At 39.6% G+C, this 15,009-nt stretch overlaps 1 protein-coding gene across 7 annotated transcripts in view; it reads left to right on the top strand.

Annotated features, from left to right (window-relative positions):
* The window catches only part of LOC118417801 (solute carrier family 12 member 4-like), a 63,975-nt gene that overhangs the window by 29,609 nt on the left and 19,357 nt on the right, over nt 1–15,009 (top strand). For 4 of the 7 annotated variants that reach the window (XM_035823525.1, XM_035823526.1, XM_035823527.1 and 1 more), the window contains exons 2-10: nt 4,056–4,187; nt 5,617–5,702; nt 6,711–6,827; nt 7,287–7,433; nt 8,831–8,885; nt 9,548–9,678; nt 10,366–10,610; nt 13,944–14,143; nt 14,615–14,752. In XM_035823525.1, the coding sequence (XP_035679418.1) occupies nt 4,056–4,187; nt 5,617–5,702; nt 6,711–6,827; nt 7,287–7,433; nt 8,831–8,885; nt 9,548–9,678; nt 10,366–10,610; nt 13,944–14,143; nt 14,615–14,752 (1,251 nt within the window). Of the gene's footprint in view, nt 1–4,055; nt 4,188–5,314; nt 5,441–5,616; nt 5,703–6,710; nt 6,828–7,286; nt 7,434–8,830; nt 8,886–9,547; nt 9,679–10,365; nt 10,611–13,943; nt 14,144–14,614; nt 14,753–15,009 lie in introns of those variants that run through there. The other 3 variants (XM_035823528.1, XM_035823531.1, XM_035823530.1) reach the window with 2 other exon arrangements.

The following is a 15,009-nucleotide window of genomic DNA, read 5'->3' on the forward strand; positions in this document are numbered from 1 at the left end:
TGGGGGGGGGGGGGGGGGGCTATTTCGGATTTTTATTCGGGAAATTTTCGGGGAAAGGAAATTTTGCCGGGGAAGGGAATTTCCCCGGAAAGCTTTTTCGGGTTTGAGGAGTTCGGCTCCTTCACCGGCCTCTCTGGGAAGCTTGGCGATTTTTTTTTGGGGGGGGGGGGGCGAAAACAAAGCCGAACTCGTCTAGCCTGTACAAGCTTACCGGTGTATATTCCTTTCCTGGCATATTTTGTGTCCTTTGTTATTAACCAAGGAGCTTTATCTGTCACTCAAGAAAGGGTTCGATATCTGGTGTGGCAACCAGTGAAACAACCAGAGGGGCGAGTAGAACAGAAAAAACAACATCCCAACTCCCAGGATTCAAACCAGCAGCCGGATCACAAATCCAGTACGCTACCGCTGTCGCCACAAAAGCTCAGAGCTCCTTAGCAAGGACGGTAGGAACTACTTGAACCCACTGTTACACTAGTTGGGCAAAAGCAAACTTTTTTTGGGTCTTCATCCTGCACCAGGTTTTTTGGGAAGCAGTCATAGTCACTGTGCAACAGTGGTATCAAACGACCAAATGACCAACTTTGAAAGTAGCCCCCCCAACTAGAAGCAGTCCAGCTTTTATTTTCGAGCACTCGGGTCTGATTTTACCATGGTCATTACTGACAGAAGGGGGTCTGATAGCGAGCAGTTGTTTAATGTAACGCAGCTTGAAGGGCAAATTGAGCAAGGCACAGCTGGATTGGAAATTAGGCACAGAGGTGCTGACTTCATTCCATGATGCCTATATTAAACCTCCTTGGTTTGAGCAGTCTATTTATTACCTTATTATAAGTGGAGTCCACAATTACCATCAAATTTTCACAAAACTTCAAGAAAAATTATTCATAGTTTACCTTTAAATTGACAAAGACAACCTTGATTTACCCTTTAGGTTTAACCATTTCATATTTAAATAGATTAGTGTAAAAGTGAACTTAGGTTTCTGAAATTCTGTAATTCTTCAGTCTGTAATTTCTTGTAATAGTGTACCCCCAAGTTCCAGGATTCTTTCTGAAGGCCTTAGGTCCTCAGCACTACAGGTAGCCAGGATGTTTGGACCTGGGGAATAATTAGTCCTTTGATAATTGATAATTGGACACCAGCATCCTTTGCATATCTATAGAACAATAGCTGACCTTACTTTGAACCCGCATTACAATAGCGCATACTTACTTGAATTTTCAACAAGAGGAAGCAAGCCCCTGGCTTTCTTAGGCCCAATTTTAAACTTTATGAAATATTCTCTGGAACAAAAATTCAAGTGTTAATCTTATGATGGTCAAAATATGACCAACCAGATCAAACAAATCTCAAGTTGCTGACCAAGGAGCTTTCATTCTTTGCCACGTTCAACTTGGTACTGCATTTACAAGATATCATTGCATGCATGGAAGGAGCATTTGAATAGAGCAGTTTTCATTTGATGAAAACACCCATGTGTGAACAGCCGTAATGGCTCTGTCGGCACAACTGTTGAACATGTCATGGGCAACTTGGACCCCATTCAAATGAAAAAATACAAGTGAGTTAAATGAGGAATCCGATTAAAGCTTTCTGTTGGATTAAAAAAATGCGTTCACATTTAATCGGATTAAACTCAAACTTGCGACCACGACCACCCCGAGTCGGGCACACGTCGTGCTTCCAAAATGTTGCCAGACTACCTCATAATTTTGAAGGATTTAGTGACATTGATATTATATATGATAACTGTTGAGAAATTGGCTGGCTTTTGATGCGTCGACAGTCAACAAGAACATGGCGCTTGTGAGGTCATACAGGTTGAACTGGGGGTAGAAATGTTGCGCGGGGTGTGATTATACTCCACATTTAACTGTAGTACAAAATGTAAATGTATATGTTGAAAAAGTTGCATGAATAGGAGAAACTACTACTAAAACGTTTGTTGCATACTTTTTTGCCGGTGTGTAGCACTCCTATCTTAGTGTCATTGATTTAGATATGAATTATAAGGCCATTCCTGCAGAAATTCCTGCAGGAAACATTCTTCCTGCAGGAATTTACCTTTCTCCTGCAGGAATTTCTGCAGGAATGCCTGCAGCATTCCTGCAGGAAAAACGCTTCCTGCAGGAATTCCTGCAGGAAAAACGCTTCCTGCAGGAATTCCTGCAGGAATTCCTGCAGGAAGAAAATTTTCAAAATGAATATTCATGAAAGTTATTACTATATTTCACAACTGTGCATCATACTTGTCAATCATATGTAAAGACTTTGCACCAAGTGCTTTTATATTGAAAATATTAGCACATTTCAAAATGGGAAAAACGGAATTCCAATCTTAAGATGGAGCTTCTTTTAGTTTCTTACAAGTACAGTAATTAGTCTACAGTAATATTATTGCCTGAGTCTCTATCTGAATGCATGTGTATGAAGTCTTATTTGAAATACCCTGAACTAAAGTACACTGTACAATTTTGTGTTGCTCTTATACTATTATAGTAGATGTCAAGACTGAGAGAGGGATAATCATTTATTCCCCTGGTCCTAATTATGTGTGTAACAGCTGAGTGTATCATTTGCCTTATCAATAGCAGATGTCAGCAGGATTGAAATTGTATTGTTTTGAATTCACTGTTACATACCTCCTGTATCTTTCATTGAGTGCAGACTTTTAGCCAGGCAAGCATCCAGGCTTTGACAGATTTTCTTAAAATAACAAGAAATTAGAGCACTATAGGCCTTACACTGGGGAGCAGATACTTTGACAAGCATAACATTCTGATTGACCTGGGATGCTACCAGATCACAGTAATTTTACCCCTCAGGATACCTTAGAATGCACTGTTTTAACTTTAACTTAAAATTCTTGAAAAGTCTGCACCATGGAAGGTGGATGCCTCCGGACCCCCCTAGAATAGTTGCGCCTATATGATAGTAGCATAGAGTATGTACCACGACTCACAAAGAAATTTGGATGCCCTATTAAGTATAATATTGATAAAATCCTAGCTTAAAGCCTAATTGAGTGCTATGAAATTTCAGGTTTTCTGATATGAAGTACCAGACAAAATCATGTCAATGAAAATTTTATATGGTCATCACTGCTATACTCATCTTTTCACTATTCCTCTAGCTTTACTGCTGTAGTTATAGATGATCATATGTGCACCATTTCCTCTGATAATAACCCATGTGATGTGTGCATGTTCAGATTGATATCTTCCCAATCACTCTTGTTGCTGCTCTAATGTGTGTTGTACCAATAATGGCACCCATGATATACAGTTCATTAGGGGTCACGACCTCTCTATTGCACCCTGTACTTAACTGTGGGAACCAGTCCCTTGGTGGAACTAATCAGATTACCTGACAGTGTGTTCTACCTGTGTGAGACATTTCCCATGCAGAACACCTGAGTGGGAGTACCTTTGGCATCCTGTATAGGAACTTCCATGGTTTTCAGTAATTATTACCCCACAGAAAGCTATTGAGCATCAATAAATTTACTCAATTTTACTGTAGGTAGGGTTGGACAAGTTTTCATAAATTCACTTGTCCTATTGGGCAAGTACATAGAAAATTTACTTGCCCAAACTAACTTTTCACTTGTCCGGACATCTACTAGTAAATGACATTTGGCTAAGTATTTTCAATCCCATCAATAGAATTCTTTTATTGTTGGCTGTATTTTTCTGTGTTGACCAAGGCCTGATGCTATGACTGTGAAAGGTAACAAGTATATCAAAATCTCTCTCATGGAAAAATCTTACTACTACTTACTTGCCCGATCGGACAAGTGGGTTAGGACATGCACTTGCCCTGGACAATCTGGCTAGTGGACTTGTCCAACCCTGCAGAGAAATTAGCAAAAAGTGTGAAAATGGATACCAAATTGTCATTCTACTATTTCTAGCCAGGCTTTTTGTCACATGGCTGGTTCCCATGGTAACCCTTGTCATTCTTGCTAACCTCCATGTTGCTCTCTGCTCTGCTCTCTCCTCTCACCTGCCACTCACTCATCACCATGGTAACGGTCACCGTGGTAACGGTAGATGGTGTAGAAGAGGAGGATGAGACAGGGGAGGCCACCTCCCCCACATCTCCTACATCCCTCACTAACTCACATGATAAGGACAAGGAACCCGGAGTGGCAGACAGTAATGAACTGTTACTCCAACCTAAAGGTAGCCGTGTGTCGTGTTAGATGCATGTTTATGTTTCCTGTTCTCCCACCTACCCTAGACTTTCGTTTGGGTGGCAGTGGACTCACAGTCACATAGATTCCAGTTGGAATTTTTGTTCAGCCTGCTTCCTATTGAAGTAAAAACACTACTCATCCGATCTAATGAAGGATAGATGCATCTAGTATTATGCACAAAATCAAAGTTTGACATTGAAGACAAGTTCCCCATGCATTTCAGTTTACTTGTTCAACATTATTGTAATTTATACAATGTATATATCACTAGAGTTTTGGCTAGCCTAAAAAAAGTACAAGAAAAAAAATTCCTACCTACCGGACCTATTTTCTTCAGGACTGAAACAGGAAACGCAACATTTTTTTCCTAGGCCTAATGTAAGATTTCGGAATCCAACATTATTGACTCCAAACTTGGAATCCTTTTATTCACAATGCTGGCAGCTATAATTTTAAAGAATTTACATGTATAAGATGAAATTTGCAAGATTATCAGCTTTGTGTGGGACGTTTTTCTTGTCGAAATATTGTGACATGAGAGTATGTCTCGAAACTGTAAAACTTTATACAGTTTGAAATTGTTATTACTTTTTGTGTTGGCTCCAGATCTACCTGGATGTGCAAAAATTCATCAATTAGTTGGATCTATCGGTAACACTATACAAATTCTCACATGGATTATTGTATGATATGTCGTAAAATTTGCATGGTGATAAAGGAACACAGATAAGTGTTAACTGCCATTATCCCACACACGTACAAGATTTAACTATTGGACAAGTAGACATAAAAATAAAAGTTGATGTGTAATAGTTCAAGCATGTTTCTATCTACATACCATTCTACTACTCTCATGTCTATCACTAAATGTTTACTGTACACTTGTTACCTTACTTCTACTGTTTGTTATCATTACATAAGCAATGCTCCTATTTGCAATGGGAAAATTCTAGTTATTTCCCTCGGAAACAAGTTTTCAGTGCATGGCATTTCCAGTAGACTAATCCCAGCATATCTGGCATGTCGACCTTTCCTTATGTACAGGGTCGGTGAACCTGATTAACCTCCCAACCTTGTAGACGTGGTCGCTGTAATTACTTGTCATACCAGTTTGTACTTTTGTGCACAGACGTCCATATTTTGCTGTGCACAAAATGGACAAGCAGGGAAACCGTTTTACCACGTCCACGGCTAAAGACCAGCTGTTCAGTGTACCTGCTACTAATACAAAGGGAAAACGTGAGAGTTTCGGTCTGATATTTTCATAAATCATATTAAATGTCAATGGTTTGAGGACAACTGTCATAACACAGAATGATAAATGTTTAGTATGTCTGTGTCCTAATTGTCTAAGACCTGTAACAGCTTATCATTAATTAGATTATGCTATAATTCTTTTTTTTTTACACCAACAGGAAATGGCCCGGCCAAACATAACGAAGCGAGTCCCTTCATAGATTTAGAGAAGGATGATCCGGAGACAAATCTAGCTTTGTATGAGGTATGTGTCATTTACAGGGCTATTAGTTTTACGATTAGTATTGTTCATGCTATGGCCTTGGTAGAGTGCTTGCATTATGTACATGTAGGTCGTGAGCTAGACTTTAAAAATGGTACATGGCTGCTTTATCTGCTTAGCACTCAGCATTCCAGAACATACGTTGAACATACACCACTACCTGTAGACTACGGATAGCCCCTTGCTGTTGTGATTGCACAAAGTTGTGTGGCCCAGGGCTACCAAAACAGAGATGGGCGCTGCCCTATGCACTGTCTGTTGCGGGAAGGACTTTTGACTTAAACTTTATGATTTTAAACTTGAGAGATTAGTGTCATCTAGGTTTCTTTTGTCTTAGGCTAAAGCTTAAGTGGCCCATACATTATAGAAGAAGGGGGTCTGTGATCAGAAGATGCATCTGGCCCGGCGCTCATCTCCGCTTTAAAGCCTTGGGCCACACTTTGGTGCAAGCACTATAGCAGGGGGGCTAGTCTATTGGTATTTCTTTTGTCTACGTACAACAATAGTGCAAATGAAAAATACACATGTACATGTACAGGGCTCGAAATACTGGGTGCATGTGCACCCAGGTGCACCCAAAATTGGAACTGTGCACCCAATTATTATCTGTGGGTGCTACACAGGGTGCACCCAAAAATTTTCTTAGGTTTATGTATGTAAACTTTACATACATAAACCTAAGAACATTTTTGGGTATTATATTATATTGTAAGATATAAAGGATACTAGTTACATCATATTCTTGACACATTCTTCACATCTACATTGTAAGTGTTAGAAAGATAATGAAAATGTCTGTCATGGTACTTGTTTAGGAATTTGATAGTTTGTAACTAAGTTTTATTATTAGGTTATTAGTTGAATTTGAGTGGTGCACCCAAAACTTTTTTGGTGCACCCAATTTTTTAAGCTGGGTGTACCAGTGCACCTAATCCCCAAAATGAATTTCGAGCCCTGATGTATCATAATCTTGTGTACTTGTGTGTTTAGGATGAGATCCACAGACGACCCGTGGTGTCGACCATACTACAGGGGCTGGTCAGCTACAACCCTGTCCAACCTGGGGAGAAGGAACATCAGCAGGGGGAGGGCAAACAAGTTCCACGGGTTAGTCACTCCCGGTTTTCATTTGAATAAAGATACATGTATGCTCCACAGGCCACGCCAATTTTATTTGTTGCTTCTCGGATTCACCTGTCCAATTTTTTTCATTTTAAAAAAAGGCCCCCAAAAAATGATACAGGTTTTACTATTACAAACCTGGGAATATTGCCATTCAGAGCCACATACATGTACACATGATTAACGTCTAAAAACAATGCCTTTAAGTATGGTTTTTAAAAGCATATATCTGTGCTCAGTAGATTTGATTGTTTTCAGTAAAAGAAAACATTAGAAACATTTCAAATAACATTAACATTGTATATATCTGTTTCCCTTAGCATGTTATACAAACTGTATCCGTTATCTGGATAATGGTATGACTTAAATGTATGGTAGTAACAAATGGATATTGAGGCTCATACACATACAACATCTAAACATGGTGTCCAAACTTTATTACAGAAAAACCAGCTGGGCACATTGATAGGAGTGTACCTGCCATGTCTACAAAACATCCTGGGTGTGCTGCTGTTTGTACGTCTGTCATGGATCGTGGGCATGGCAGGAGTACTGGAAGCCTTCATCATCGTCTTCATGTGTTGCTGCACGGTAAGTTCTTCATACTTCTCACTCTCGTTTTTTAAGAAGATGATATAATGATATTTATTTTTTTAACTTAAGTAATTTAAGAAGAAGACCAATTGTGTCAAGATCAAATTTTATTAGTCTTTGACCCCCTGATGACTGTCAGTCAGTCTATACAGACTATAACACTACGCAAAAAGAAACTAAATGGCAAAGGAGACTACAGTTTTACTGTAATGGTGTGATTAAAAGCTTCGAAAGAAGTACTGGTAGAAAATACCTGATTAAGTCATTATAGAGTCGATTCCATATTACCGAGAGGGTGTTTCTTGCCTTTTGTGCCAACATTTTGGAAATCTTTGTAACAATCTAACTGTGATAAGTAACTGTTTAGAACTATTCATAACATCTATGTGACGTTCTGAATATTTCTATAGTATTCAAACATGTTGGAAACATTTCTAACATCAAATACATTATTTCTGTTAGTTTCTAAACTGTTCCAACATAGATGCATCATTTGTGATCACATGTTCGAACATGGAAACAATATGATGAAACTGGGTCAGTGGGCTGGGAAGAGGGCAATTCACACATCCCTGCCAAGTGCAGGAAATTATGTCTGTCTGCCACCTTCTCACAAAAGACTCACCATTGTATACTAAAGAACATCTAAAAATACAAGAGCCAAACAAAGGACTAAGCTTAGCAGCTTTGTTTATGGGTTTTTTATGGAGGGAAAAAATGACACAAAATGTTGGAACATGTTGGAACAGTAACAAAAACACATAGATGTTTGAAAATTGTTCTAAATAAAGAGATAATTATATCATTACTTTCCCAAATGTTCCAACAAATATAAAAAGGTTCAAACGTGTTTAAACTTTCATTTTGAAATGTTTGAACAATTTCGAACTTAAGTGACTGAAATGTTCTTTTACTCAAAATAGTTCAAACTTATTACAAATATTATTTCAAAACCATCTCGGTGACTTGGAATTGACTCTAATGTGTCTGTTTTGTAAATGAATTTTTTTTGTCATAGTTCAAACTGTAGTAATATGTTGCGAAAGGGATGAAATATTGATATGACTTTTGTGTTTCTTTGTTGTAACTTCAACTGTAGTCATAATTGTAGCAAAAGGGATCATGTAATATCGAAATGACTTTTTTGTGATATTATGATCATCTCATCATCATTCATCAATTGTCACCCTCATGATGAGTTGCAGAAAGTAAAGTTTGACTTCCAGTACAGTTTGTCGTACATCACTGTGAGAATTAACAAAGTTGAGATGCAAGTTTATCTTGTGTAAATGTTGATATTGTATAGAGAGTGTAAAGGACAGAACTACTGTGTAATCAATATTTGTGCATTGCACTGCATTTGTTGTAATTTTTCCATGTTCCCTTCTCCACAGACCATGCTGACAGCCATATCCATGAGTGCTATTGCTACCAATGGCATCGTGCCAGGTAAGGCTCAGTCTTGTCAGCACTTGATAAAGACATATGGCTAACTCCATATCCTTATGTACCATCCTGGCTGGAGGCATACTTGCTGGTTATCGATCTTCAAGATTTATGATGCCAAAAAGAAGAGGATTTTTGGAGTCTGTTAGCTTAAGATTATGTCAGGGACTCATTTGCTCACTCTTCAAAATTGATTAACAGGCAACAGTATAATTCCAGAAAACCTTTAATATTTTCAAAATAGATTAACCAGATGAATTAATATTTGTAGGTATGAGCATACTGAATATGTAGGTTGCGATTAGATGTCTCCAAGAGGAAAAGTCTGCAGAATACTGGCTCAGGGATCCAGAATTCTGGCTAAGATGTCTCCACGAAGAAAGCCAATTCTGCAGAATTCTGGCTGTGTGAGCCAGAATTCTGGGAACCTTAGCCAGAATTCTGACTTTGAGCCAGAATTCTGGATCCCTGAGCCAGAATGACTGCAGGTCTTTCTTCTCAGAGACATCTAATTCCAACCTACATAATATTCAGTATCCTCAATAATAGATCTATACCTACAAATCATCTGGTCAAACTATTTTGAAAATATTAAGGTTTTTGCCTGTTTCATACACTGTACAAATCAAGTGATAAATCATGCTTATGCTAATTTGTCATGACAGCCGGAGGCTCGTACTTCATGATATCCCGCTCCCTGGGGCCAGAGTTCGGAGGAGCTGTGGGGATCCTGTTCTACCTGGGAACAACGTTTGCATCAGCTATGTACATTCTGGGAGCCATTGAAATTCTGTTGGTGAGTTTAGTGCAATATTTCGTGTATCGTTGCTGTCTCTTTTCCTTGCAGTGTACGTCATGCAGGGCTTGAAATAACTTTTTCTGCATACATGTACATGTACCTGCACCGGTGCAGGTAACATCGAAAATTACCTGCACCAGACAAATTTTACCTGCACCACTCTCTCTCAATAATTTCTCTATAATTATAGATAATTGATATACTTTCTTTTGCGCAAACATGCAGTTGTAGCATTTGTCATTATACAATGTAGTGATAACCAAAGTTTTGTGTTTGCCTACGTTGTGTAGTTTTTCATCAAAAAAACTAGATGGAAACATACAATGTAAATCATGATGACAATCATGACTAATGGCGTCATCCATAAGGTTCCAAAATTTAAAAAAACCTTAGGTTTTCACCTACCAATATTCAGTATAACTTAGGTTCTTTCTTACTTATTTATTGATAAAACAGTGCAAGTTCTAAAAAGTTCAAATGGTCTAACTAGCCAATCCAGATTAACTCCCTGTTTTTATTTCCTCTAAGTTTTAGCTCCAGGAATGCAATGGGATACTGTTGAGACTAAAGGAAGTCAATATCGTGCAATTACTTAATAACTATATGTGGCACCAGTTGTAAGCTGTGTGTTAGACATTGTCAGTCTATTTTACCATAACCAATGGCACCCACTGTTTTCCCCAGACCTACATAGCACCAAACATGATCCTGTTCGGCACCATCACTGGACCAGAGGGCCAGAACAACCTCTTCAACAACATGCGCGTGTACGGAACGGCCCTACTTGTCCTCATGGGCGGGATCGTGTTTGTGGGGGTCAAGTTCGTCAACAAGTTTGCCACGGTTGCCCTGGCCTGCGTCATCCTCTCCATCCTGGCTATCTTCATCGGGTTCTTTGTCACTGCGGGCCTCCCCCCGACACAACCCAGGTGAGTTAACTTAAAGGGGTCAGAAACTCCAGAGGGGGTTGTTATTTTCCAATAGATAATATTAATAGGTACAAATGTATCAGTGAATTCACAATCAGCAACCTTTTTCACTTGTGGTGAATTACGCGAGTTGTGTAAAACTCACTAAACCCATGCAGACCCATACATTTCCTATATGTCTAGACACTTCCTTCATCGTGAATATTTTTGGCATCAATGAGAGGCGATGTGCACACCAAGACGATCAATTGTTCACAAGACATCTGTATCTGTATCTGTATCTATATAGCCGGTATAACCGCCGTTCGGCGTAACACACCAGCTTCGCAGGCACGCGGCGCGGCAGCAGCTATTACACCGAACGACTCATTACACCTACCTTTTGCACATCTATCTGCAAGCGTTCTTTAAAACTACCCAGAGAAGATGCCCCTACTGTACTTGGTGATAACAAATTCCACTCTACGATAGTTCTAGGAAAGTACGAATTTTTGAACACATCAATCCTAGGTTGGTAACTCTGGTATTTGAATGCATGACTGTTTCTTGTTCTTTTTTGAGCTGGTATTAGATACTTATCAGTTGGTACGTCCACCAGTTTATTGGTCATTTTGTACATCATGGAAAGTCTGGACATTTTCCTTCTATCTTCAAGTGACATCCACTGCAAATCTGTTTTCATTTTGGTAACACTAGAATCCCTGTTATAGTTGTTTGTGCAGAATCGGGCAGCTTGGTTCTGTACCCTTTCAAGTTTATCTTTGTCTTTCTTTGTATACGGGTCCCATACTGTAGCGGCATACTCAAGGGTAGGGCTTACTAGTGACGTGTATGCAAGTGATTTTACCCTGGTTGGACATGCCCACAGGTTGCGTTTGATTACTCCCAATGTCTGTTTAGCCTTGGTTGTTATTTTGTTAACATGGACACCCCACTTCAGCCCAGTTGTTAATGTAACACCCAGGTATGGGTGGGTTTTTGTGGTTTCTAATGTCTGACCCCAAAACTGGTAAAGGGACACTTTTGGTGTTCGTTTGTTCGTTATGTGCATGATATAGCACTTATCAGGATTGAACTGCATAAGCCATTTCCTTTGCCATTCTTCCAGGGTGTTCAGATCTTTCTGAAGAACTTGTGAATCATTTTGTGTGGATACCTCTATATATAACAGACAATCATCAGCGAATAACCTCACACTTGAACCGAGCTGGTCTGGCAAGTCGTTTATGTACAAGAGGAAGAGCAATGGTCCCAGCACAGTCCCTTGTGGAACTCCTGACGCTACTTTAACTGGAGCTGAGGCCTTCCCTTCCACCACTACCGTTTGCTCTCTATTCGTCAGGAAAGCCTTCAGCCAGTTAAGTGTAGTACCTTGAATTCCATAGAACTCCAGTTTTGATATGAGTCTGCTATGTGGGACTTTATCGAAGGCTTTAGTGAAATCGAGTATTGCTAGATCCACCTGTCTTTTATTGTTCAGTGCCCCAGCTATGTCGTGAACTGTTAAAATAAGCTGTGTTTCTGTGGATCGCTTTGCTCTGAAACCATGCTGGTAGTCCGTTAGTATATTGTGGCCTTCTAAGTGTTTCATGATATGGCTGTGGATAATGTGTTCCAGTAGTTTACAGGAAATACTGGTGAGTGAAACAGGTCTGTAGTTACTAGGGATCGCTCTATCTCCCTTTTTGAAAATGGCGCATATATTTGCATCTCTCCAGTCTTTGGGGATTTCTCCTGTGTCAAGCGATTGTTGGAAAATGTTGGTTAAAACAGGTGCGATTTCACTGGCTGTCATTTTGAGGAACCAAGGAGGTATTTGGTCTGGCCCGGATGCTTTGGAGGGATTGAGGCCTTGCAACATTTTTTCAACACCATAAGTAGAAACTTCTATTTGTTCCATAGGAGGGGTGCAGGGATTCCCGAGGGATGGCATGTCTGTAGTGTCTTCTTCTGTGAATACACTTTTAAACTGTGAACTGAGTGCCTCTGCTTTTTTCTCACTGTCACTGATAATGGTACTCCCCACCTTTAGAGTGGCTACCCCGACAAGGTCTCTCCTCAGGCCTTTTATGTATGACCAGAATGTTTTGGGTTTGTCAGTTATAGCTTCTCCCAGTATGTTTGCCACGTATTTTGAGTGTGCTGATCTAATGCTTTTCTGAACTCCTTTTTTTACTTTCTCATATTTGTTCCAGTCTTCCTCTTGTCCTGTTCTCTTGGCTTTATTGTAAAGACGTTGCTTCTTCCGACAGTTTCTTCTTAAGTTTCTGTTAAACCAAGGTAGATTGTATCTGCTTGATGTCATTTTACTAGGAATGTGCTTGTTCATTGTGTGCTTCATTTTGCTTTTGAAGTCATCCCATTTCTGTGTCACTGACATGTCTTTTGTTCTCATGTTAAAGTTTGTTGCATAGTCCTCAAGGTCATTCTTGATAGCCGGCTCGTCAGATTTGGTGCGAATATACACTTTCCTTTTTGGTTTTTTGTTCTGTTTGGGTGCCAAGTTTACGTCCACTAGAACCATGTCATGGTCGCTTATTCCCGAAACAACTGTGGATTTTTCAATTATGTTTGGGTTATTAACTAATACCAGGTCCAAAAGATTACCATTTCTAGTTGGTTCCTGAACTGTTTGGAATAGTCCATGGTTGTCCACTAAGTGTAGTAGTTTCTGTGCCTGTCCTGTATGGTTCTGAGCGTTGTCTGTTGTGCTAGCATCCCAATTAATACCAGGGATGTTAAAATCTCCAAGAATAATTACGTTGTCGGAGTTTATCTTAGTTCCCACTTTATTTATCAAACAGCACAAAACAAGACGAGTTTTTAACATCGTCCCTCAAATTGGTTTTGTAACCGAACGTTTGTCATGCCATGTCGGAGACATTGTACTAGTACATATTGAATGGTTTTTGATGTACACAAGACTAGTGAGTATTTCATCATAAAATGTGAACTAGCATGCATGTTTTAATTCCTAAAATTGATATCTATCGGAAAATGTTGAATGTGGAGTTTAGGACTCTTTTAACCCCACTCTCTCTCTTGAGATAACACAGGTCATTCTTTCTTTTAAGTTACTTCAAACTAAGAGAAACTGTTCTTTTGATAATATCACAAATCTTTTTACTTCCAGTTCATCAGCAATACAGTACTGAGGATAGTCACCCTTCACGACAAATGAGAGGGCTACAAACAAAAACATTCTTTGTTATTTTCATATCTTACTTATATGAGCCTTGTGATATTCAAGTACTTGATAAACTAGTCCAGCTTCACCTACATGTTATATATGTACCAAGAAACTCATGATAGTTGTTTGTCTGTATTTCCTAGGATCTGTGTGATAGGAGAGATCCTGGTGAACCCCCCTGATAATGACTGTAGCTACATAGGACCCAACAACACAGTCAACGACCTGTGGAGGGCCTACTGCGGGGAGGAGACCAACGCCACGTGTGACCCCTACTACGAAGACAACCACCCAATACGAATTGCTGGTATCCCTGGCCTCGGGCGCAACAATGAGTTTGTTAGTGAGTATTTAGCAGCACAGGCCACCTCTCTACTAGACTCTACACAAAACTGCTTCTTCCTACTAAAATTGGCTATGCTAACCCGTCTGTCAGTTTACCAAAGGGGAAAGAAAAGTTGGAAACAAGAACTACATTGTTCTGACACACTCTTGAAGGTAACCATAGGCCACACCAATTTAATTTGTTGGTTTACAGATTTTTAAAGTGAAAAGATAGCAGGACATCATAAATGCAGGGAGGAAAACTTGAATATGACTGTATTTACTTAATAAAACTGTGTGTACCAACTCATAAACCTGGTCCTCTTGCTTTGTTTTCATGATGTTTCTCCAGTTTTTTAAAATCTGTGAATCAACATTACGTTTGTGTGGCCTAATAATTATTTTAAGATGCCTCGTTAGTCATGCTCTGTAGAAATTCAGCTCCTTAGTGGCCAGGCGTAACTACTCAACCTTGTTTTCTGCCTTGTAGAGAACGGACTGAACAGCTACATGTTGGCGGGAGACGCGGCGCCTCGCAGAGTGGGCTCCCCTGACAGGTACGAGATCGTGGCCGACATCACGACAACCTTCACCGTCCTGCTGGGAATCTTCTTCCCTTCTGTCACAGGTCAGGAGGTCATTCACTTTGAAAATAGCTTTATGAGCAGCAACAGTTATTTTCAAGTACTGTAAATGCATTTAAGTTCGCTGGGATTTAATTTCGCGTTGGCGAGAAAGTGGAGTGTTCACAGTGGTTTCAAGTTCGCGGTATTGACTGTAGACACATACTGTAATGGAAAAATGATTGCGGTGGTTTTAAGACTGCCTCACGAAGACTGCGAACATAAAACCACCGCAAACATTTCTGCATTTACTGTACTGCTT

The sequence above is a fragment of the Branchiostoma floridae genome, chromosome 6, assembly GCF_000003815.2.
Source record: "Branchiostoma floridae strain S238N-H82 chromosome 6, Bfl_VNyyK, whole genome shotgun sequence".
NCBI lineage: Eukaryota > Metazoa > Chordata > Leptocardii > Amphioxiformes > Branchiostomatidae > Branchiostoma > Branchiostoma floridae.